Source organism: Stegodyphus dumicola, chromosome 1, assembly GCF_044657685.1.
Source record: "Stegodyphus dumicola isolate Sdum_Otavi_A_Nest chromosome 1, ASM4465768v1".
NCBI classification, from domain to species: domain Eukaryota; kingdom Metazoa; phylum Arthropoda; class Arachnida; order Araneae; family Eresidae; genus Stegodyphus; species Stegodyphus dumicola.
Genome location: NC_140768.1, coordinates 74,869,274 through 74,895,932, shown reverse-complemented (window position 1 = coordinate 74,895,932; position 26,659 = coordinate 74,869,274). Strand labels below are relative to the sequence as shown.

Sequence of the window (26,659 nt, the reverse complement as noted above, 5' to 3'; positions counted from 1 at the left end):
GATGTCGAAATGGTTTCAGAAGAACTATAATAGTGGCATGAAGAAATTTCTGCCCCAAAGGAAATTATTTTATTCTTGATTAGCAACAGTACTGCAAACTCAGATGTCGAAAACTTAGAATGGATTGTTTTCTTGCTCCTGAACACAACTTCAGTGTTGCAATTGATGGATCAAAACAAGGATCTAGAATTAGAAATGCCACTAGAGAAAGCAGTTCACTTCAAGCATTTTAGAGAAGTAATACAATTAAGTAGATCGGTAGTCTCAAGACGGCCCATGAAACAATTTTATGCGTCCTACGAAGCAAATTTTATGCGGCCCGCCAATACTTTTCAGGTATGTATTTGTTTTTATACAGTGCTTATATATTTCGATTTTACATAAATTCATTGGGTGGTGAATTGCAATACACTATTTATTAAGAAAACGGGAAAGCACTAGCAAACAATCAATAAATTTATTCGTCAGCCAACAGTTGGTAGAAATTTATATTCTGGTGAATCTGCCCCCCCCCCCAGTGAGTTAGTATTTTTACTTCCCTTGAGTCAGTCGCTAGTTGGTAAGCTGGATGTACAGATATGCAATTCATATCGCTAAATAGATCAAGAGAAATTAACGTACTACGTGTACTATGTGTTAGTTGTTTTTCTCGACGTCACATCAAAACCAAAAATTTGAAATTGTGCAAACGTTTGAGTGTTGCTTTAATGGGAAAATTCGTCTGGTTGAATTAAGCTTGTAATTCAAAATTATAACTGTGATTTTAATTAAGAGATTAAACCGCAATTTTCTCTGTAACAAAGGGTAAAAGAAAAATGACAGAAGAACGTATTTTTCAACAAAAATGGAAATTACGTGCTTTTATGGTGATGATGTGCGCAACAAAATTGTATATTTTATTTGTAATAAGGTAATAGCATTTTCAAAGGAATAAAACTTACACTAATATTACAAAACGAATCATGAAAAAATTTGAACTATGAGACGGTAAACTGAGGGAAGAAAAGTTAAACTCCTTAAAATCTGGCTTACAACAACAACAAAATGTTTTTATGGAAGCAAATAAATCCTATGAAGCAACAGTTCATGCAAGTTTTTATCTTGCTCACATCATTGTATTTAATTGATTCCATATACATACACTGAAGTGCCACTGAATTAGGGATAGCTAGTTAATAACGAGTTGGGCCTCATATGGCCTTTATAATGGCTGCCAAACGAGGAGGCATAGATTCTATAAGTTTCTGGAAGCATTGTACTGGTATGGCTTGCTAAACATCGGATAGAGCTATCTGTAATTTAGGAAGAGTCGCTACTATTGTGTGATAAGGTTTTAAACCTTTCTCCAAAACGACCGTAAAATGCTCAGTAGGATTTAAGTCAGAGCTTTTAAGTAGCCAGTTTATGACAAAGAAGTCATAAGAACGCTCTTCCAACCAGGCAGTAGCCAACCGGGACCTGTGAGAGGTGCAGTTTTCTTACTGGGATACTCTATTTCCGTGTGAATGACAGGACAACATAAATGGAGATGATCGCCCAGCAACTCTATGTACCAAATCATATTGAGGGAGGTTTGTACAAGTACCAAAGATCCCAGACACTGCCAAGAGAAAATATCCTAGACCTTGATTAAACTACCATGGCTTTCTACAGTTCCAATCTGCCATACAGGTTTCATGGTTTCATGAGTCTGATGCCATATTCTCAGCCTCCCATCGGTAATAATTAGTCGGAATCGAGACTCATCACTCCTTGCTACTCATTTCAAGTCCACTAGAGTCTATTCTCTGTATTCTCTTGCCCAGGCAAGAAGTGCAGCTCGATGGAATGTATTCAGCAAAGGTACTCTCGTGGACCTACGGCTTCCGAAGCATATGGTGAAGCGAGCATTGCACGATCCGTTTTACTGACTATACTATATGACTGTCGCCCGGATTAAGCGAGGTGGTAATTTAAGATAATGTTTGGCTTCATTGACTATGTACAATACGGGGGAGTTGTCTCACAGCACACTTATTCTAGGTTAATTGTCCTTTGCAATTTGCCCGATCGCTAGCTCTTTTTCCCACCATCACTGTATTCACGGTAGGCGCTTGACTCTGTCGACCTTGAAAATTTTAGCCCGATGAAGATTTTGGAAAGTGAATGGTCCATGCGTCGAGTGCTTACTATCTGTCCGCGATCGAAGCTGCCTAAATCAGAAGTTTTACATATACTGGCAATTGAAAAGACTGATTAACAACAACTATAGTACTAGCTATATGTGCATTTACCACAACTTCCTCACGTGAGCACAGATGCGGCGCAGCGCTATAAAAATTTGCATAGCCATGTCTATTCCTAATTCAGTGGCACTTCAGTGTATTTCTAGTAGCAAAATTTCTCTAAATAATGTACATAATTTTATGGAAGTAGTTTCAGGATTTAGGAGTAAAAGGATTTTATAAATACAAAACTTAACGTTTTATATGATCTTCGTAAAGTAAAAAACTCACTAAGATGTTGTTCGTATTTTTATATGTAAAACATAAAAATCCGTAAATTTACACACAATTACACCGAGATATTAATAATTAATAGTTTCATGGCCCTAGTTATAAAGTTAATAACAAGTGCTCTTTTACCAAATACGGACCCATTAATGAACAGTAAATACAGACCCATTAATCACCTTTTGCTTAAGTTTTCCTTTGAATCTATAGAAACCTATTCAAAATCATTTAACGCTCGAAATCGAAAAATAATCTAAGTTAGTAAGAATTCTAATTTGGAAAGGCATAATAAGCATTTTAGTAACTGAACTTTTGATCTACGGAGACGATGCAAAATTTTAAATTTATATCTACAGAAACCCCTGAAGCCACATGCTGGTTTTCAGAAAATTATTTACTTAGTGGGAGACTTTGTAATTTGAAATACATGGATTGGATTAATATTTAAAGAAATAAGTACTGCGGCTGTCTTTGCTGATAATCCTTTGCGGGAATTTTACTCTCGATTGAAAAAATATATGTTTTTTCTAAACTTCTTTTCTGTTGAATAATATAAGGAAATTCTTATTTTCTAATATAGCATAGAGGAACATGCATCATTATTGCAAAATATAAAAACCATTATTTATGTTGCTTTTACAAGAATATAAAAGGTAATGAAAAATGTATTATATAACATAATGAACATTTATGTTGCATACATAAGAATAAGAACAAATAGAAAATATATTAATTATATCTTCATGATGTTGAAATTTCAGTAAATATTTGAATCTATTTGATTGCATAGTTATAATAGTGTATAGTATTTAATTTGTATATAAGTGCTCGTTTCTAATGTAAAATTGTTATGATTGTGTTTCTGAATTCAGCAATGTTGAAACTGTAAAAGTAGCTCAACTAGATCCCAGGATATATACGGAAATTTCCTGACAGCTGATAGCGAAACATTTGTCTTCACGTTGGCTGTACTTGGATATTGCTCGTCAACTTTGATTTTCTGGAAGTTTCAGTAAAATGCATTTTCAAAGAAGCTTCAGGAGCACTTTTTCCTGATTTTTCCAAAAGATCTGGCGGCACCAATTAAATATAGCTCTGACAGCCAGCGATCAGTCCGTTCAAGCAAGTTGCTCAACTTTGCAGATAGTTTGGACTGTGTAACTGGATAACTGGAGAAGACTTTTACGTGAGACCTTATGCAACTCACTTCCTCCTCAACTCCGCAGCACACCAGCGGCCGAGCGGTAACGTCGCTGAACACTGGTAGTTCGGTCCGAGGTTCGAATCCCGCGAATGGGCTGGCTGCATGTGTGTTTTCGTGGTTTTCCCCATGTGTAACGTGTATACGAGCCAGTTTCTCTTAAAAAGTCCTCCACTAAGGCATCCCTTCCTTAAGGGAGGTAGCACTCGAGTGCTTTGCCGTAATCTAATAAACCAAACCTCAACTCCGCTTCGAGACAAACATTATTTTACTTCTTGTATTTATGTTACCATGCTAGGTTTTTAGTGCAACTATCCTATCATGGGAGTCTAGAATGTTTCGCCGTCAAGACATATTTTTCTTTACATGACTGTATTTTATCTTGCGGTATTATACTAGTATTAAATTTACTTAGTTTAATAATTCTGTTTACCTTTTACCTTCTGTATACTTAATAAAGGTTGCTTTTATTATATACAGTTACTTACAAATATGAGATATAAAGAAATTACATATAGTAGGAAAATTATGTCAGTATCAAAGAGAACTGGGGCTAAACTTCTTATCTAACAGAAGTTATATTACCGATTTAAAATTATACGGGTACAATATTTACATGATTCGTCAAAATTTCTTGGAAATTTAATCGCCTAGTTCAGAGAAATCACTCATACAAGCAGGAAATTCACATTTTTATGAAATCTGACTGGAAAGCAGAATTACTTTGGAATCTTGTCAGCACCTTACTCTCTCTTAAAATTAATGTGTCATGTGTAACTGTGTATTTGTATAAAACTGTACACGAATTTAATCTGTTATCAAATTAAATTAAATTATTCAGCTGAACAGAGCTATTAGTTTAAATCAACTTAAAATAAAAGGCAAGATGTGATACAGCCGTGTAAAGAAAAATATGTCTTGCCGGTGAAACGTCCCGACAACGAAACGCCCCGACGGCGAAACGGCCACGGCGAATAGTCCCATTTCCCTATCAAGGTTCCTATATTTCATTTAGCACAAGTTCTTGTAATTTCTCTAATCAAAGTTCTCCGCATTTATCCAGCAATATTTATTCAGTAACCTTTCTTCAATTAGTGGTAACATGGTCTGTATAAGTAATATTCTCTACAATCTATTACGAAATTTATGTTCTTTCACACACTCAAAACTCTGTCTTTTCGGACAACTTATATTTTACTTCCTTTTCTTTCAACAGTCAATACCAATAGTGAGTTATAGCTGATTTATCACACGTTATTATCTCAGTTGAAATTCACCTTTTATCAGCGCTTGATCGTGAAGCTGTTGTAGAGGGTTGAGATCCATGAGGACAGAAGAATTTTTGTAAAATAAAAAATATATTAAGGTCTTCAAATTATAAGAAAACATAGGTATATTCAGTTTATCCATTCTCACAAAAAATAATATGTTCCACTCTCAGATCATATATGTATATTTTCTACTTTTTAAGAATATTGAAACTCAATTTCAATTTTACACCCTCCGACTCTTGTTGCTGCTTTCCTTTTTACGCATCAGCAACAAACATTGTAAGTTGTAAAAAAAAAGTTAGTTGTAAAAAAAGGGAAATATATATATGTGTATACATGCATTTTTAGCCTGTTTTAAACCTTTATTAATTACATTTAAAAGTAATGAATAGCGTTCTAAAACGGGCTATAAAAAATAAAATTTTTTAGGACAATTTTGCCATTCTATTTTTATTTTTTATTTTATGAAGACGTGATTCTGGTCTCCAATTTTCCCTTTTTTACAGTATTATACGTTTTAAAATTTTGTATATATGTCCTTTATTGTCCTTTTATTATTCTAAAGTTTTCAAGCCGCTTAATAGGAATAGTGTTAGCGGCGCTGACTGCCGTGGCGAAGGGCTCGAGTTCAAATCCCGGATAAGGCATGGATGTTTGTAAATGTATAGTGTCCATGTGGTAAGGGGGCACTCCAAATATGCGGCGAACAGGAAGTCCTTTCGAGGGTTAGTGGTAGGGAAGAAGGGTGGAAGACCCTGACCCGTCTCCCCGGGGATGCTCTTCATCGAAATTAGGGACGGAACTGAGGAAACTCATATTATCATCTGTATGGTGCTTGCCAACAACAGGCGCAATCTCGCACTCCTTGCCACATTGATTTTCGTGGGTTGTTCTGATGTTACTATCAGACAAGTGAGATAACTCACAACAACAACAACAAAGTTTTCGAGAACTAAATTCGCGTTGGAGTATATTCTTGGTTCTTTGAGATGGGATGTAAAAATTTTTGTAAAGGACATTTTTTTATTCTGAATACATAAAATCTCCCCATGCACTACAAATGTACAACACGGGGCGAATGGAAACTTTGCAGCATATCTTTCAACGGCTGTCAGTTGCCTTCCTTTTAAGAACTGCAGTTCAGAGCTTTACAAATTCAAGCCAGCTCAGGCGTAAATTTAGTTCTAGAAGATACCAACAAAGGGAATCTAGCAAATAATCTAAGTGCCCATGTCCAGGCCATCAATCAGTTAATAATCTGCTCTGAATAATTTCAGGAAGACTGCGGTTTATGGAAAGTTAGCATGGAAAACTTAATTGCATCGTAGAGTTTACTCCGTGAATGACGTCATTAAGTTATGGTATTTCTCGTGACTTAAGGAAGATTTGCCTAATATCTGCGTTCTCTTAGAGTTATTTACAGCCATTTAATTCGCTTTATATTATTATTCGCTTGGATTCTACTGGCTAATTGCAACAGATTTTCAGTATATTATCCATAGATTGTCTCCCTCTCATCTATAGTGACCATTTAAAGAAATATCCACGAATCCGCCCTTTTTCTAAAAGAACTATATTCTTCTAAAAAAACGAAACCTTAATTATTATGGCTAAAAAATTTAATTTTAATTTCTGTTATCAACAGAGAGATCTCAGACGTTTGGTTGGCCTCAAAAAGTAGCCGAGTACTTAAAGAAACATGAGGATTTCCTCGAAAAATACGTGCTGGATAACGTCAGCTTGGAATTACTTGAACGATGGATAATACGTAAAACTCAGCGGCAGAGGAAGAGGGCTGCGCAAATGAGCGGTGAGTTTCTAATAATGCATCTTCTAATGCAGTTACTTGGCTTCTACTTTAATAAACATTTTAGTTTTAAAATATACGTAACTTACTATTAAATAAATTGTACATTATAAAAATCGTAATATCATTCAGTCATAGTAATTGCCCTTTTATCCATGAGTTCTCAAATGCATGCAAAGGTCAACTGCTAATTTCCAACTGCTAATAGTTTCCCAGAAATAACTTAGATACCTGGTTTTATTTTTTCTCTGATAGCTTAATCGCTCAGAATGTTTCAATATAGCCATCTCCAGCCTCGATGAGTTTATCTACCCAATGGATAGTTTTAGCTAATATATAGCTATTAGATAACAGCTATTAGGTAACAGAGCTATTAGATAACAGAGTACGGCAAGGAATAAGTAATGTTTCCTAAAAACGCGCTTTCGGGGTATCAGTTTGAAGGCTAAATATCCAGCCATAAAATTTACTATTAGATCCAAAATACTCAGGCTAGCAAAGTGATGCTCATGACTCAGTGAGTCAGATGGAAGGATGAGGATGACAGAGAGATCTTTCGGTAAAGAATATTTGCTTGGTAGCCAACTCAAACTAACAGCTGGAGACAATAAGCTAAATGAGTAAGCAGAATTTATAATGTACAACACTCACTTACAGTAGCTTTTAAATCAGTTTAACAGAAACTTGGCATTAGCGATTGATGATTATCCTTTTCTTTTTTGGGGGGAGGGGGGTCTGAATTTTCAATAAGAGTGACACCTTAGTCCGCATAGTCCGTACAGCTATTTTCAAGTGTGGAAGCCTTGGGTTTCAGGAGAATTAGAAATTACCTAACGAATAAAAGTGAACAATGAGCAGATCTTGAATTCATGCAGTTCAGATTCTTATGGTTAACACTTGAATTTATGAAATTCAATACATTCATGTGACCCCAGTGATCGTGATGGTCATTTTTCTAAATATTGCGAAAAGTGGATCCATCTTCTGAAGAAATTCTTGGATTCTTTCTTTCAGAATATTTTTATTGTAAAGCTCTACTTCTTTATATATAAGTTTTAAAACTTCTTCAACTCTTTTAGAATTTTGTACAATTCTTACAAATTCTTAATACTTGAATTCATGAAGTTTAATGCATTCATGTCACCCCAGTGATCGTGATGGTCATTTTTTCTAAATATTGCAAAAAGTGGATCCATCTTCTGAAGAAATGCTTGAATTCTTTTTTTCAGAATATTTTTATTGTAAGGCTCTAAACACTTCTTTATAGGATTCTTTCTTTCAGAATATTTTTATTGTAAAGCTCTACTTCTTTATATAAGTTTTAAAACTTCTTCAACTCTTCTAGAATTTTGTACAATTCTTACAAATTCTTAATGCATGTAAATTTAGATTAGAAAGTGTATGCTGTTATTTAAATACAAACAATTTTTCTAACTCTGTTAAAGAATAAGATGTATTTTCTGTCATTTTAAATAGCTCTTCATGCTTCTATCAAATTATATATCATTACAACATATCTTATATATATATACCTTGAAATTCTCTAAATAAACAATAACGCACAGATAAAGAAACGCTTTCTAAAATAAGACGATGCGAAGACAGGCATTACAAATTTTGCCATGCAAGTTAACACGTCCCGTTTGATTGTACGGTAGAATAAAGAATTTCATTGTTCACCTTCTGTCATCATCTTTATCTCTTCTGTAGAAGTTATATATGTTAAAATGTTGCGAAAGTTTACCTGCTTTCAGTGATTATGTTAAATAAAATGCAAATGGGAAAAGAAAAGGTATAAAATACAGGGGAGCCTCAACCACAATGGATACATTTTAAGTAGATTTTACACCCAGTGAGTCTCAGAGTGACAGTAAGACACAAAGAAAAAATAAAAGAAGAAGTTTCGCGGCACAATTAGCTGATGTTTTTATGGAAAGGGACTTCTCGTCAAATAACTCTTTCCTTTCTCTACCTCATCACTTTCCAGCTATGCCATGAACTCTTCTTCGTAGAGGTACTGTAAAATTAAACTAAATTTTCGTCTAATTTATATATTTAATATTGTGTTCATCTTTTTATCTTAAATTTAAGGATTTCAATTGGTTCTGGGTTATGAACTTGCGCAGTATGTGTTGCTGTAAATTTTAAATAAGGATCATTTGTGATCCAGGAAGTATTACTACATTTTGCAGTTATTCCTGTAGGAAAATATTTTCAGTTTACGAATATTTTGGATGCAGAACGACCTTCATGCATGAATTACATTGGTAAATCTAGGTTTTAAAGTATTATACTATTTATTCATAAAATAAAAAGACAGATTTTCCAAATTTTTTTTAAATCAAGGAATCTTCACATGTATTAGAAAATCGATGTCGATAAGTAGTTATTCCAGGAAATACATAAGTTTTCATGAAAGTGAATTGGCGCTGGATTTCCCCGGATATCATTTTAAAATTTTTTAAATTATTTGTTGTCATTTTTCTTTTGATTAATTTTTGTTCTTAATTAGGAGGCCGACTATAGTACTTAGTCAAGCGAATTTATCTATTTTCCCCCTCACCCGAAAATTTTCCTCTTTATCTTTAATACATAATGTTTCGCCTCCTATCTACATTATTTTTCATGTTTTCTTTACTGATTTTTGGTATTATACTGATTAGGTATTTCCAAATTTTGTTCATGTTTTACAAATATTTATAAGCTTTTTTACATGAATAGGTTGCAATTTTTAAACAAATATAGTGCAAATTATTTGAACTAAAGTGCGGCTTTAAGTCATTATGTCATTCTTTTTTATCAGTTTATAAACATTTCATTACTTCATTACATTTCTTTTTAAATTTTAATATTAAATGGATAAACAATTTCTGTTATCAAACTATAAGTTAGATAAAATTATGCCTTATCTTCCACTAACAAATGCATTTATATGGGCATTATACCATCTTCTTATGTTTCTAAATCCTAAATTTAAATATTTTGTTGAAATAATTAATTTTCTCTAATTTTATAACAGAAAATAATGAGAAAATGCCAAGTCTTGCGAGATGGAAAGTAAGTATTTATTTCTAATTTTACTAAAACTTTGCTTTACTAAAACGCTGTTTTGATTATCTTCGTGCATCTGAATTCTTTTTAAAAAATTCTCAATCTGTTATGTTTTATTATAGTCCTGGGACTAAAATTTTAGAACAAAAATGTATGTTATTATTGAAGGCTGATAATAAGAAATAGACTTTCGAGTAAAAGATATCGTGAGAGGAACCACTGACACGAGACTTCCGTGCCAGGGCTCTGCAAAACAAATATCTTTGCTCTCTTTTCTTTCTAAAAGATAACTTACTTGTATTTACTCAAATTTTGGTAACTGAACTGCTGTATTACATCCGTTTTAACACAAAAGATCTGTCGGACAAAAACGTTTTTATGTGATCTTCTTATTTCACGCAAATGTTTAAACTATTACTGATATAAGTCTTTTATGACGATCAATTACCTACCTGCCTTAATTTTAGAATGAAAATATTTTGATAGTTTCAGCTTTTTGAATGTTGTCTTTGTTTTTAAACGTAGATCATGAACTCCGTAGTAATAGTGATATTTTATTTGCTTATTATTATCTGGTTATTGTGATTTAAAGAATTCTCATTTTAGTCTTTCACGAAAAAGAAAATAAGTAGCTTATTCAAGTTAACTTTTAATTAGTTTGAAATGAAATTGATTCTTTTAACGAAGTATCTGTGATCTGATTACATTAGAATTTCAAATGAGGCATGATATTCATTTCTGAATTATTTTCGGTACTTACGTATTAACGCAACACCCTTAGTAGAAGTCGCTAGATTTTCAGAATGTGCCAAACTCTAGCGATCACACTCATCACAATCCTTCAGTCAAGGAACTTCGCCATTTTCGTGTGCGTTCTTTTTGCTGTATTCCAAAGAGATTTTACAGACAAAACATGATATTTTTTGCCTTAAATTAAATTTTAATGTCTATGCTTGGGGAAGGCTTTGACTTGGAGAAGCTGGCGGAAACAAAACTTATGGCTAGAAGCACTTAACGCCACATAATCAAATCGCTAGTAATTCAATATAACAACGTGGCTTTCAAGCAGCCATAACACGCTCTAAAATCACCACCATTACCATTATCGTAATTGTTAGTCTGGCATCAGCCTTTCGGCTATAACCAGATTGTTGTGAAAGTAATACCAAAAGCACTTGGAATAGAAGGGGTGAAGCGAAAAAGCCGTCTAAAGGCAAAAAATCAAAAATGGGAAATCCTACGACGATAATTTCAATTCATAGCAGAAAATTCAGAAATACAGTTTGAAAAGAAAAATAAGTCTTGGGTAAAATAAAAAGTCTTGGATAAATAGCTATATACATTATTTACAAAAAACGCATGCAAAGATAAGGAATTTTGTAATACAAAAGAGAAGATAAAAATTAGAGGGACTTGAGCTTCGGAGTCGAAAGCGAAATATATTTGCGCTACAAAAGCGCTGCGAAAAATAGAAAAGCAGCTTAGAAATTTAAGATTCAAGCTTGGTCGTGAAACACAGTGCAGGGTCTTTTAAATTCCTGGCAAAACTATGTGTTTGTAATTCACTATTTCAGAGATTTTCGACAAAGTTGGACGTGAATATGGAGTTTAAACAGTTTTTGGTGAGCCTTGAGAGCTCCTCTTCTATTGTCGTGATCTTTAGGTCAGCATGAACTAAAATCACCTTGCAAAACCTTTGTTTAGCACTTCTTTCTCCCTTAATTTTAATACACGCGCGCTATCTCATTAGCATTGTGGCAGGAAAGCGTGCGTGAAAACGAGACCGAAAGGAAAGATGATTTTAGTCAAAAAACAAATGGAAAAAAAAAAATGAATTTTTAGTCAAACTAAATAAATCTCCATAAGTTATAAAACGATATGTGTAAAATCACTAATAATATTAAAGAAAATAAATAAGGATACACCCACACAATAGCCCCGATAAATAGTGCAGGACAAAGTAGCCCATGACAATATAGCCTGTAACAAAACAGCCGATGACAAAATGGCCTAAATAAAAGGCTTCTGAACGGGATCCCGCGAAAAGTTTTAAAATCTTTTAGTATCTAAATATATGCAGACAATATTGTTGCGCTATTTTTCTTCCTTCACGTTCGTACGGGGTTCGTAGATTTGGAGTGAATAACGACGACAGCACTTGATGGAATATCGAAACACACTTTATTTACCAATATTTATCAGGACAGCTCCAAAACACTTTTACAGTAGTCGAAGATCTACTGTAAACACGCTGATACAATCAGCGACACAGACTCCGGGTTATCAGGCTATAATGTCGGAGACAGCTTCACGGCAAAGCACTAGAGTACAGCTCCCGACTCTCCTTGGTCGTTCTCGGAACTCCAAGTACTCTCGAGACTTTCCATGCTATAACTCGCGATGCACTCGACGACGCACAGAGCACAGCTCCCGACTCTTCGGTTCAGTCGTTCCCGGAGCTTAACACACTCTCTCGATGATGCACTAACCGTGACACACTAAGAGACTCTTTCGATGCGCTCGGCACTCGCTGATCGGCTGTCAACTCGAGTACGTTCCGCACGGACTAACTAACTCGAGACACACTAACTAACTCGCACTGACTCTCCGCGTACCAGCAAGGTTTATATAGTTTTTGGCTTGTGTTCAAACACATTCTGGTCTAAACCGGTAAGAATTCCTTCCAGAAGGTTCTCCATTCGTCTATGACATATCGCCAATTTTGTCGCCAAATGTTGCAACCCTGCCTGCCCTTGCCATTTTATGGCAACTCTAAACCTGCTTTGCAGGGAAGCTATCTTACCGCGCATGGACATTTCCTAACACTGCCCCCTCCCAAGGACTGCACGTCCCGGGCAGTATAATCCTTGTTCAGAAGCATAATTCGATACAAACAAAAGGTAAAAAAAATAACATAACTAAAGAAACAAATATTTACACTATGTACAAGTTATATACGCAAATTAAACACATAACAATTTCAAATAATACAAATTAAAGGTTCTGAATGAATTTCAGTCTCAGTCTTTTCATTAAGTTATACCGGAGTCAAATACTTTTCTACTGCAGCTCTCAGATGTATTTCTGTTTTGCATATCACAGTCTAAAGATTCAGTCCTTTCAGACTTGTCATCCACAGGAAGATCTGAGACTGTTTGTTCACCGCTCTGTAGTTCATTCGCAGCATGTTTACAGTTCACTTTGGTATTTTTAGCAGATGGTACATGCTGATTTACCTCTATTTCCTGAAAGCCAGTTCCGATGTTTGCACCAGGGTCATTAATAGAATCCGGTCCTTTGCAAGCAGAAATATCCAGGTTTAGAATCAAGTCCTTGTCTGCAAAACCTGCACTATAAGGCACACACCCAATTTGCGAAGTGGGTGAATTTTCTTGCAATACTAGAACACACTGCTTAAGCTGTACATCAGCTTCTCCCATCTCTGCATCACATGCACTTTCAGATGGTTGAAAACTTGCTGACTGTGTTTTCATAACATCACTATCAATTTCTACGAACTTGACAGTCGCATTTTAGCTTTCTTCTATCTCTACTTTGGGCACGTGAGAATCAAAATCTTCTTTCGCGTCTTTTATTTCTTCATGTTTTCGTTCTTTTCCTTTAATGCCGTTAGATGTTTCATCCTTAATTTCTTGATTTTCCTCGGACAGTTCATTAGCTACTTCCTTCATTTCTTCATCCTTTGATTCTTCAGATGCCACTTCCGTCATTTTCCGCATCTTCTTTTATGGCTCCAGTTTCTTCTGCAAGCTCCACTTTCATCTGTGGGAGTTGCTCTCGGAGCTTTTCTCGGCCGACTTTCATCTCTTCTCGTCCGGTCTTCATTTCTTCCGGTCCGGTTTTCATCTCAACCGTCATCTCTTTATATCCAGATTTTTATCTCATCATATCCGGCTTTTATCTCGACATATCCGGCTTTTAAATCTTTCAGTTCAGCTTTCATCTCTTCTCGCCCGGCTCTGATCTCGGCTAAGAAGTATAGTGATTTCCTGTTATGTTTTTACCACCAATCCTCGAATTCCATATCACAGATTATGTTCTTACTGCATTAATATAATATTAACAAGACATAGTGCACAATAAAAATTAAGGTTTATTTAGGAACATCGCGCATACTCCCCGACAGCCTGCCTGTTTCGCTCTGCTCGCTACTCGTAAGAAATTTCTCCTCTAGGGTTGCCACACTTATCGGAGGGCGCAAGGCGCGCTCCTTATCGCCATCACCACAGAGTTTCCCCCCAGTTCCTTTAATGACTATTCAAAGGAACGACATAGGTTATGAAATTATCTTAGAGGATCCGTACTGTCGGGTATTTTTTACATGATTACAAAATTAGAATATAAAATTAGAAAAGATCAAAATGCAATTCAATATATAACAAGGTATTGACACATATAATAAACATGAAATAACAAGAAATATGTTAAGATATGAATTTTAAAAGAAATGTTTTAAATTGTTACGTAAGAAGCAAGTTTCTTAGGGAAGTGAACATGTCTTCCCGATCTGGTGACAGTTTGTGTCTTAGAGAGTTCGTTTGCAGATTTATTCTGCTGAACTGTCTTTAAGTCTTTATTTGTTTTCAGTTCACGCAAATTAGAGTCCGAAAGCAAATAGGCTGGTTTCACACGGTCTATAGACACAGTAGATTTCAGACCGTTAACATCAATTGTGAAAGTTTTGTCTGTTCTAGAAAGGACTTTATGCGGACCTGTATATGGTTGGCACAGAGGTGGCTTTACTCGATCGACACGTAACTATACATGCGTACACGACTTTAAGGTAGCACTTACGTAACATTTTTCTTGGCAATGTGCAGATGTTGCTATTGGATTCAACTGTTGCATTCTATGCCTAAGATTCGTGATAAATTGTGTGTCATACGGAGATATCTTAGATGACGTTATCATATCACTAGGCAGCTTGAGAGTTGTGCCGTACACCAGTTCAGCACAAGATGACTGTAGATCTTCCTTTACGGCTGTCCGAATACCAAGCATAACAACTGGTAGTGTTTCAGTCCAGTTATTGGTCTCGTGAGCCTTGAGAGAAGATTTTAAATGTCGATGAAATCGTTCAACAATGCCGTTGGACATTGGATGACAGGCTGTTGTTGTGATTCTGTTCGTACCCAAAATGCGCGTGAATTCTGCAAAAAGTGCGGATCTCATTTGAGAACCTTGGTCTGTTGTTATGATCGATGGGCAGCCAAAACGAGATATCCAACAGTTGAAGATGGCTCTGCAAATGGTTTCCGTTTTCATATCCGGGATGGGAATGGCTTCAGGCCATCTGGAAAATCTATCTATGAGAGTTAAAAGGTACACATTGCCTTCTGATGGAGGTAACGGTCCGACGATATCCATATGGATTTCTGAAAAACGTGCATCAGGAAGAGAGAATGTGCCCAGTGGTGCTTTAGTATGCCTAGTAATTTTCGATTTTTGGCAAGATTCACAGGATTTCACCCAATTTTTGATATGACGTTTCATATCGGGCCATACATAACGAGAACAAATAAGCTTCGTAGTAGCTGCAATTCCTGGATGTGACAGATTATGCAGATGATTAAAGATGAGTCTACGAAAGGAATTCGGAACAAATGGATGAGGAATGTCTGTTGATATGTCACACAGAATATTACCATCAGAATATTGGCACGGTTTAAATTCCAGTTTCAAAGATGATGTGTTGTTTTTGAGAAGGTCTTGTACCTCCGGATCATGCCGTTGAGCTTCCGAAAATTTTTTAAAATCCAAAAATGGAGATTTTGTTATGGAATCAATTTCGATTCTTGAAAGAGCGTCAGCAACGACGTTTTTTGAACCTTGCACATGCCTAATATCAGTAGAGTACTGAGAAATAAAATCTAAATGGCGCAATTGTCGAGGTGAACATTTATGAGGGTTCTGTTTAAAAGCGTATATTAACGGTTTTTGATCCGTATAAATTATAAAATTTCTGCCCTCTAACATGTGTCGGAATTTCTTAATTGCAGAATAAATAGAAAATAATTCCCTATCGTACGCAGACCATTTCTGTTGACTTTTACTGAGTTTCATAGAGAAAAATGCTATAGGTTCCCATGTTTGTTGAGACAACTGCATAAGTGTGCCGCCGATTGCGACGTCTGAGGCATCTACCCAGATGCTTAGCTGGGCTCCGGGAATAGGGTGTCTCAAAAGGGTAGCCTGAGCAATGGCATTTTTGGCAGCAATAAAGGCTTGTTCAGCATTCTCGTTCCAATTTAATTGTGGGGATGAATCCTGAACACGAGAACGAGATTTCTTTTTATTAATATAGCCTTCTAACAATTTTATTAAAGGAGAAAGAATATGTGCTGCTTTAGGTATGAAACATCTATAAAAGTTAAACATGCCTAAAAATCGGCGAAGCTGAGTGAGAGTGGTAGGTTGAGGAAAATCTAAAATACATTTGACTTTGTCAGGAAGATGTTCAATTCCGTTTTCACTAAGGTGAAAACCTAAGAAATCAATAGATGTTTGACCAAAGGTGCATTTTGAAACATTTATGCAAAGTCCATATTCCTGAAGTTTGGAAAATAAAGCTTTCAAATGCCTGCAATGTTCCTCAGAATCTTTAGAGGCTATGAGCAAGTCATCGACAAAAGCGTAAACGCCTTCTAAATCCCGCGTGACTTCATCTATAAAACGTTGAAAAGTCGCAGATGCATTGCATAAGCCGAATTGCATACGGATACTTTCGAATAAACCGAATGGTGTGCATATGGCGGTTTTGTGGATGTCGGCTGGGTTAATTGGTATTTGATGGTATGCCTTAATCAGGTCGACATGACTAAAAATTTTAGTACCGTGCAATGCAGCAGTAAAATCGGCTAAACATGGAATAGGGTATTTGTCTTTTATTGTTTGAGCGTTCAATGCTCGATAATCTCCTACAGGTCTCCATTCCAGACTTCCCTTTTTTGGAACCATGTGAAGTGGGGATGCATAATTGCTGCTCGAAGGTCTCAAATGCCCCAATTGCATCATAGTTTGAAATTCTTGTTTTGCTATTTTTAAGCGATCTGGAGCTAACCGACGAGGTTTTGCAACCACAGGTGGACCTTTAGTTATGATATAATGAACGGTGTTATGTTTAACAGGTTGGTTAGGATCTGGTAATCTAGTAACTGAAGGAAATTCTTTTAAAATTTTGTGATATGGTGTATCACTAAATACAGTTTTTACTGAATAAATGCTTGCATTTTTCACGCAACCGACGGTTTTAAAATGCGTTTTTAAATCTTTGAGACATTTGTTTCTGAGATCAGGCACTAATTCAAAGAAATGGAGAAAATCTGCTCCAAGAATGGGTGTACTAACATTTGCTATAAGAAAAGTCCATGTAAACTGTCGTCTTAATTTGAAATCCAAAGAAAGTGTTTTTTGACCATAAACATGAATAGTAGAAGAATTAGCAGCGAAAAGTGTTTGTTGGGACGAATTCCGTTTTTGAGAATTATTTGCTGGAAGTAAGGACACGTCAGAGCCGGTATCGACCAAGAATGAAAGGTTTGTTCTACGGTCACGAACGAACAGGCGACGTGAAACTTGAGGCAAAGAATAAGTCGCCTCTATTCTTTGCTGGTTTCGTTTCCCTGCCATGAACAAGGTTTTGTACATTTGTCATCTCTACACTTTTTCCCAAAACGTCTATGATACCAGCAAACAGAATAATCTCTCCTTTTGGAATTGCTTCTTTCCTTATTGCGATCTCCGCGATTTGGCGAGCGACCACGAGAAAGAGAAATGCGATCAATACGTTTGTTTAATTTTTCTATTTGTTTAAATAATTTATCCTCAAGAGACTGATCGACTGTGCGAGAAACGGCACAAGTCCCTGGGGTTGGATTTACTTCTAAAATTCTGTCGGCAATTTCTGCAGCTTTATCTACAGTTAAATTGGAAACCGCTGCCAAAATAGACTGAACAGTCGAAGGCAAACGTTGAAGGAATAATTCTAACATTAAGTTATCAGGAACATTTAAAGATTCTGCTCGACGTTTCATATTTCTAAGCAAATCGGAAGGTTTTCGAGAACCTAATTCTTCTCCAGATAATAATTGGCGAATTTCTTGCTGAGAAGATTCTCCTGAACGATTTATTAACTTAGTTTTAAGCTTTGCATATGGATCAATAGGGTCTGGTTTCATAAGTAAATCCCGTACTAGTGATGCGATATCTGGAGGAAGATGAGAAACTACATAATTATATTTAGTAATGGATTCTGTGATAGGTTTGGGGGTGGCAAGAGCAAAGGTACTTTCACACATAATAAACCATAAAGATGGGTCTGATCGGTTATAAACCGGAATTTGGACGGCATAAACATCAGACATTGTGCAAGGTTTTTAAGCCAAAATAAAAGCAAAAATTTAACTAAAGAAAATTAAATTAAATGATAAGTAGAAAACAGAATTATAAAATGATCTATAATTACTACTCATCTGTGATCCGGAGGACGAAAACCGATGTAATCCATTACTTCTGGTTTGGAGATCTTGAGTGATGGCTTGTAGTCAAAACCGAAAGTGCTTGAGAACTGTTCATACGATTTAACACAGTCCAGGTTACCATTATGGAGATTTCCGGTTATGTTTTTACCACCAATCCTCGAATTCCATATCACAGATTATGTTCTTACTGCATTAATATAATATTAACAAGACATAGTGCACAATAAAAATTAAGGTTTATTTAGGAACATCGCGCATACTCCCCGACAGCCTGCCTGTTTCGCTCTGCTCGCTACTCGTAAGAAATTTCTCCTCTAGGGTTGCCACACTTATCGGAGGGCGCAAGGCGCGCTCCTTATCGCCATCACCACAGAAGTCAATCCAAGTCTTCGTTTCCTCCGCCATGGCAAGCGGGTCACTGGCATTCACTTGCAAATCCTACTTCTGACACCAGTTGCTACGTTATTATCTTCTTTCACGTTCTTACGGGGTTCGTGTGGATTTGGAGTGAATAAGGACAAGTATCGGAACACACTTTATTTACCAATATTAATCAAGACAGCTGCAAAACACTTTTACAGTCGTCGAAGATCTACTATAAACACGCTGACACAATCAGCGACACAGCCTCCAGGTTATCAAGCTATAACATTGGAGAGAGTTTCACTGCAAAGCATCAGAGTACAGCTCCCGACTCTGCTTGCGCGTACTAGCAAGGGTTTATATAGTTTTGGCTTGTATTGGAGAACATTCTGGGCTAACTGGTAAAAATTCGTTCCAGAAGATTCTCCATCCGTCCATAGCATATCGCCAATTTTCTCGCCAAATGTGGCAACCCGGCCTTCCCTTCCCATTTTATGGCAACGCTAAAACTGCTTTGCGGAGGAGCTATCTTACCGCGCCTGGACATTTTGTAACAATATAAAAGAGCTCCAAGGCATATGTAGAAATCAGTAATTACATCGCGCACGCAATTGCATTATAAAAAATAAAAGTGTTCGAATTTGGATGTTGCACACATATTCACATAGGCTGACTTATTAAAAATGTTCCACAACAGTTTGACAAGTAAGGTTTTGTAGTTATAATTTCCATACGCAGGTTACTGCTACATACAAGATTTGGTATCGCATTTTCTATATTCGAAACTATAATTGTTACGTAATTTTCAGAAGATTTATATGTTTTGTTTAAAAAATACCTAAATATCTGAATTGAGATGATTCTAATCTACTTCTCGTCGATAGCACATAAACCAGAAAAGAATAAATGCCCTCCTTAAAATCCACGATATTTATTTGCCACAGCGTTAGGTTCACTTAACAGCGTTATATCTCAATCACATTATAACTCAATGCAGGAAAATTATATCATCTGAAGAATTATCTAATCGTTGTCACATATTCTATTCAAATATTATGATAAAACTAAAACGATGTGTAAAAGAACTTACACAAATAAAAAAGAAACAGTTTTTCACAGACGATTTAGCGCCACTTACCTAATGCGCGTGCGTTACTTGTATACATTCTTTTCTGTCGGAGACAGACTGGCGACAATATTTTTCTGCTATTTCGTAACAGTATCTAAGTATTGCAATAATCTTGAAATACGAGTACCAATAAACACTGTTATGTTGTTTTTTCTGGCCTTACATGCCTTATTTTTATTTTAAAAAGCATATAAAATATAGGAAATATTTTTATTTTTAGATACTAAAGACGTAAGCCAGTTTTCTCAAATATTATGAAAAGTCGATATTTGCATAAAACATGCTTAGAAATTAAACTAGAAATATGTTATTATTATCAAGCTAATTTTCCATGATCTATTTTGTCGCAGGCTATTTTGTCACCGGCTGTTTTGTCGGGGTTATTTTGTCATTAGATATTTTGACGAGTCAGAATAAATAAGATAATTTTTGAAAAAATACGAATATTTAATAACGATACATAATTATTCGTCTTTAAATTTAAATCCATAACTTACTAAACGTTTTATATGAAATAGAAAATAGTAAAATTTAGTCCTAAATAAGATTTTAAAGTATTTCACTTTGCTGTTTCTTAAAATAATGCTTCCTACGCTGCTTTTTGCCAGAATTTGCTGAAGAATTCAGCACATTAAAAATCTTATCAGTCACAATAGCTTTTTATATTTGTATAATATTTGCGCAGTGGTCTCTACATTTTATGAAATCTAAGTTTAATGAACTTCACTGCATTTAATTCTTTGGTAAATTATTTAATACATATTCAGTGTAGTTCTAAACGGAATTTATTAGAAACGTCATAACTAAATCTATCTGAAAATCTAGGGAAAACAAGTCATTGCATAAAGTAAAGCAATTGCATAAAATAAAGCAGTCACCAGCATCCCACTGTATAAAACAGTTGGACATTGGTACTTCGGCCTGGGTTTCAGTCCCAAAAATTGTATTGGGTACATGAGTGTTTTGAACGCAAGGAAAGTTTCTAATGGAAACTTGCGTTTTTCCAACGCAAGTTTGAATTAGAAAGTTTTCCACAAAACAATTGCTCCCCCTTGAACTGTTGTATGCTTTGCTGTTTTCATTCAAATACGCTACAGAATATGAGTAGCTACGCATACACCTCTACCTCTTGCTGAAATCTACTCATCCAAAATTTGATCACAATTAATATTCTTCTTTGTTTTGCAAGGATGGCTTTTGTGCGTGAATGAATTCATATTCTGCTCTTATCATTTTTCTAAATGTAAATTCTTTCTTATTGTTATCCACCATATCTTTCTGAGGTAATTTTAAACAATTATTTTTGTTAAAAATAACGTCATAAGGTTGATAGATCTAAAGTTCACTTAACATACTGTAAAATATATACAATTGTAAATTAAAAAGTAATAAATAGTTATATGAAAAGGATGGCTATATCCAGGAAGAAGGAAATGGAGGATACTTCCAGGAATTATTATGCTTTTTCCTTCATAATGTATATTATTCTATGCTTTTTCCTTCAAATAAATTCTAAGGAAAAGGTTACATTTTATATTGTAAGGTTTCCCTTATTTTGCATAACAAATTTATTTTAAGTTGAATCCTTTCCTGAACTCCTCAACTTCCCATCATATTTTCTCGCCAGATGTAAATTTAAAGTTAAGGAAAGTGAGTATTTAAACAGGTGAATCTTTGAGTTTATTCAGAGCGTGTTTTCGCTAGCCAGCGCACGTTTCTTTGCTACCTCGCTGTTACGCTAGTAAGCCTCTTGGCCATTTCGGATTATCATCCCACCTGTTAGGTTTTTGTGAATCAACCTGTTACGGGTAACTTAACGGGTTAATCCAGCATTATTTTATTTTAGATTTTGACTTGAATTATATTCTAGGTTTCAGTTTCGCTGCAAGTTGACGGTGCCATTGTAAAGCACGAAGATCGTGTCTTTCTGTTAATCATAGTTTGAATTAAATAAAGGGTTATTTTTCGCCCTTCTTCTGTGCTGGTAATTTATTCACGCTTGTGCGAGAATTCGCCAGGATCATTGTAGAATCTAATTCAGTTTATGTGGAATAACAGAACACAGATCTTACAATATATCACATTTATTATTTCGAGTCTAATTTGTGTAAACGTATACTTCTTTAAAGTATAAACATAAATATACTTTTAAATGAAAATTATAAACTGATATCTCGTGCTTATTCTGTCTTCAAGTAATAGGGAAAATTTTACTTGAACTTCATCCTTAAGTTTCACCAAGTTCGAGACTTGTTTAGTTATGTAAAAGGCTTTCGAAATCGAAAGACAAGTCGTCCTGAAAATTGGTTCTCTTCAAATGTAACTCATTAAGTCTGCATATAATTTTATATTCCTAAAAGTATTGGCACCTTTTGCCGGAAACTTAAAGCTAATTTAAATTTTGCAGTTTTGTGTGCATGCAGACAAGAGAGAAATGCTTCAAGAACTCACTTCCACGTTATTCACATACCCAAACAAGGGGCATGTTTTATCTGAGCTGGCTAGGACAATCGCTTCAGCAGTCAATGCCACTGGTTGGAGGCTCTATATCTACAATCCGGAAACAGAGGTAAAAGTATGTTTTGAGTTCCTTGTTTTCGCACTGTGTTAAGCTGTATGAACATTTCCGTACTGAATAACAAAGTGATAAGCAATATTTGATAGCCTTTCCTTCTAATTAAAAGTGTACTACCTTTGTCTCATGTATAGAACCCTTAATAAATTAAATTATGTCGAAACTCATTTTAGATAGACAGCCAGCATCTTAGTTGATTGTTGGAATAGTTAAAAACTATTACGAATGCATACATGAAGTCAAGATTGAAATAGTTAAAAACTATTCAATCTTGACGGATGACAATTATAATTCCCTTAACAATGCAATCTTAAATTTTGCTGCTGGTGTCCGCTATGAGTAGATGCTCCACAAGCTTCCTAATCAGTTTGCATCCTAATCAGTAAGCATTGTTGGCTCATATTGCAGTGCAGATATGCTATTAAAAGAATGCTGACTAGAACTATCTTTTATCAACATAAAGATCGCCATGAATTCTTGCTGAATGATTAAAATTCCTTGTTTTTAAAATAAAAAGAAGATTGTTGTTTCAATGTAGATCTTGTTGTTTGCAGTAAAACCTAATCCGAAAGAGCTACAGCTAAGTACCAGCGGCTCACTCCTTATTTTTTCTATTTGACCCATTTTCATGTTTATATATTCCATATGCCATTTTAAGCAAACATTTATCATATTACGTAAAAAACGGCTATTCATTGCAGGCCGAGTCCAAATAAAATTACAATATATATCGCTTTTTTTGTGACGAACTAAGACATTCAGCCCATTTGTTCTTGTGGTGGAACGGTGAGGATATCAAAACAGTTATATAAGAGTTCTGTGTTCAACTCTGAGAAGGGTGGGGAAGGAATAACTCTTTTGCATGTTTCTCCGTTCCAAATTTGTCATTTATCTACAATTTTAAATTTAGTGTTTTATTCGTACAAGATTTGTACAAGATAGAATGCATAACGATAGAATACTCAGCTTTCTATTTTGAAAATTAAGAAGAAAATGTTTAGTTAGAATGGTTCAAGAATGTTTGGATCGGTTATATTAAAAAAAGAACAATAATGATGTGTAGTTTTGCATCAAACTTAACTTTCGGTCATAACTCAGCCTTCTAAGTGATACTGAAGAAAGTGCAAAACAGCTACACGTATCCCTACATATTTAGTTTCCTAACCAAATACAAAATAAGACATCCTGGACATCATACAAAATTTACATATTGAACTAAGTAAAGTGAAAAACTTGCCCGATCTAACTTCGCATGGGTTTAGAAAAGTATAGACATGAAAGAGTCGTCACAGGTGGGGCTTAGAGGTATATATATCTAAATGGCTGTAATTCTCTTTAAAGTCAGACTTGTAAGACTGAATAGATTTAAAAATTTCAGCATTGTTTAAATTACATGCTTATTTAATGGACCCTGATTACAAAGTAAATTTTTTCCTACTTCATGTATGCATTCGTAATTTCTCTCTGCACATGAGATTCTTATTTTTTACAGGAACTCTGTTATTTTGGAAATGATCAAGAAAGTAAAAAGTAAGATTTGTATTTCTTTAAGCTATTAGAATTATCATATTAAATTATTTATTTTAATAATGAAATCTAACACATTTTTTTAATATTTTTCAATGTAGCGGATTGCAACCTGAAAGCTCCCTTGCAACTTACGTAATGAAGACGAAAGAAAGCATTCGATGGAAATCGGCAGATAAGGTAGAATATAGTAATTAGTTATATGCATATTTCAAGAAATGGGTAGGTTTGTAAAAGGTTACTACTTTTAAAGTAAAAGAAGTACTTTGTCTTCCTTAACATTCCTTAAAACACTTGTTTGAACACCTTGTAGAGTCATTAGGTTATTTTGATGCTGGAGACGTGAAAATGTGTAATGCCCTCGCCGGGACTCGAACCACGGACCTCTCGTGCCAAGTTTGCTAACCGTTAAACCACGAAGGTATACTGGAAGGTGAGAGAAAATACCTTATAACCTTCATATTTCCAGTCAAAATTAAAATAAATTTATCATTTAGCATCTATTATTGATGTATACTAGTTATATATGTATGAAATTTACTTCTACACTAATATACATGCCTGAAGTATTATGATAGTATACATGCTCCAATATCTTACGTGCTATATTCTTATGGGTAAAACTGCCATGCTGTTTGACTATTAGTTGTGAGTGTTGTTAGGTTACACATGTAAATGTTTAGCAAAGGGAAGAGCAAAAATCAATATACTTAGTGGAAGATTCGGCCTTCTCTCTTTGTGGTGAAGGACGAGGTACACATTTGCTCCACGAATTTTGGAGATTAGTTCCGAAAAGTGACTTCTTGTTGATTTATTTCTGAACGGCCATATCAAATCGATTCTAAGAACGAGCAAAGTATCGCCCTAACGGGGTGTAGTGGTTCTGCACGCTGGGCCAGTATTCCAGAGGTCCGTGGTTCAATTCCCGGCGAAGGCGTTTGCTATTTTTCAGCTTGCCTGCTTCCAAAAATACCTAATGTCACTACAGTGGCGCCCGAACTAAAAGGGTTGTGGATGATGAATCTCCACACCCAGGATTTAGAGACTGGGTCCCCTAAGAACCCTAGTCGCCCTTTAAAACGGGGAGTATATAAGGTATTTCTCTCGCCTTCCTAGAGTGCCTTCGTGGTGTAGTGGTCAGCACACTGATTCGGTATTTCAGAAGTTCGTGGTTCGATTACCGGCGAAGGCGGTTGCATATTTTTCATCTCTCCGGCTTTCAAAAATTACCTAATGTCTCTACAAGCTTCTGATTATTAGTCACTACTGAAGCGAATAATTGTATTTTAGACCTTTTTATAGAGTAGTCTATTTAGCATATGACCCAGAATTATTCATATAGGAGAATTCATATTAAGTTTTTACAGCTCACAATTATTTGTAGTAACTGTGGTACACTCTGACACGTTTTCAAGCATAACATAACTAACTGTCAAAAAACCGCGATAATATGTTATTTTATCGCGTTATTTTTGTAAATATTTTTGATTTCTCTCTATATTTAAAACCTTGTCTCATTTACAGTTACTTTTTTCTTGCTTATAGGAATAGAGGAATGAGAATTTGTGTACGATAAAGAGCAGAAGAAACGTACGATAAAAATTATTTTTTGGTTTCTTTTAACTTCGGTAAATTTCGTTTTCACTACGGTTGCTTTTGAAACTTGCTGTGTTATTATTATTATTTGTTTAACTATTTTTCTGATGAAAGCGTTTACTCAAATAGTTCTAGGTTTCCTTCTTTCTTCCCGTATTTTAACTAAGGTTGATTTTAATGTAAATCATGAGAAATTTGTTCTTGGTAAAGTATTGCTTCATCTTAACGGCGCATAAGGACCTCCTGAAGGCACAGGTTGGATGGGGAAAATATTTGTTACCGCACCTGAAGATAATTATTACAAATAAAGAACACACCTAAGGATAATTCGAGCAAAATTAAAAGATGTTATTCTAGTTATTTTGTTTACGGGAATGTGTATAGTAGATTCAGCCCTAAAAGTGTAGGTCCCAAATTCACAACTTCGAAATTCAAATGTTAGCATAAAATGCAACACTCATTCATAGTATGGCACTTTGCTTTAGGTTGCTTTAAGATGTTTGGATTAATGTGGCAAGAATCTAATTACAAAGTGCCAATAACTTCCTTTCCCGAGTTATCGAGATGGAAGGGATGCATGCATCCAAACCAAGACTTAATAGCATTTAACAGTAAAACTTTAATGAGATTCTTCTTGATCATTAAAACCAAAAATATAAAGGTAACAGTCTACTTGACGAAACTAAAATGCACATTTCAAGGATAATCCTACGACGCAACACAGTTCACTTCTTTTTATCAAGGCTAGGCATAAAATCTTTAGCTTACCCATTTGGACAGGACTTTTCTCGTCATCATATACTCCAGCATGAATAATCAACGGCTACTGCTTTCCAGATGTTCCATCCTTACGATTTGCTACGTTTATGACCAGACTCGGCTGCCGTTCAACAGGCAGACTACCTCAGGCGAGATCAAACATCTGACATAAGACTGATCTATCATACCGACGGACTGAAATTCCAGTTAATTACTTAAATCCCTACGCTGTTCTCAAAATCTTCAGAGGATTCCCAGGAACCCTCTGCAAAACTGGGAACTCCAGAGGGTTGCTCTGGAGGGAACGATCTCGTGACTAAATTCGAAGTGATAGAACAATATTCAAATTGTCATAACTGAGTATTAGAATTTAACAAAACTTTAACA

At 35.3% G+C, this 26,659-nt stretch overlaps 1 protein-coding gene across 3 annotated transcripts in view; it reads left to right on the top strand.

Moving 5' to 3' along the window:
- LOC118187131 (putative 3',5'-cyclic phosphodiesterase pde-5) overlaps positions 1 to 26,659 on the top strand; it is a 104,776-nt gene that overhangs the window by 18,957 nt on the left and 59,160 nt on the right. For 2 of the 3 annotated variants that reach the window (XM_035357326.2, XM_085816310.1), the window contains 5 exons: positions 6,610 to 6,774; positions 9,791 to 9,828; positions 22,223 to 22,390; positions 23,883 to 23,920; positions 24,019 to 24,097. In XM_035357326.2, the coding sequence (XP_035213217.1) occupies positions 6,610 to 6,774; positions 9,791 to 9,828; positions 22,223 to 22,390; positions 23,883 to 23,920; positions 24,019 to 24,097 (488 nt within the window). The remainder of the gene's footprint in view (positions 1 to 6,609; positions 6,775 to 9,790; positions 9,829 to 22,222; positions 22,391 to 23,882; positions 23,921 to 24,018; positions 24,098 to 26,659) is intronic. The other variant, XM_035357327.2, reaches the window with a different exon arrangement.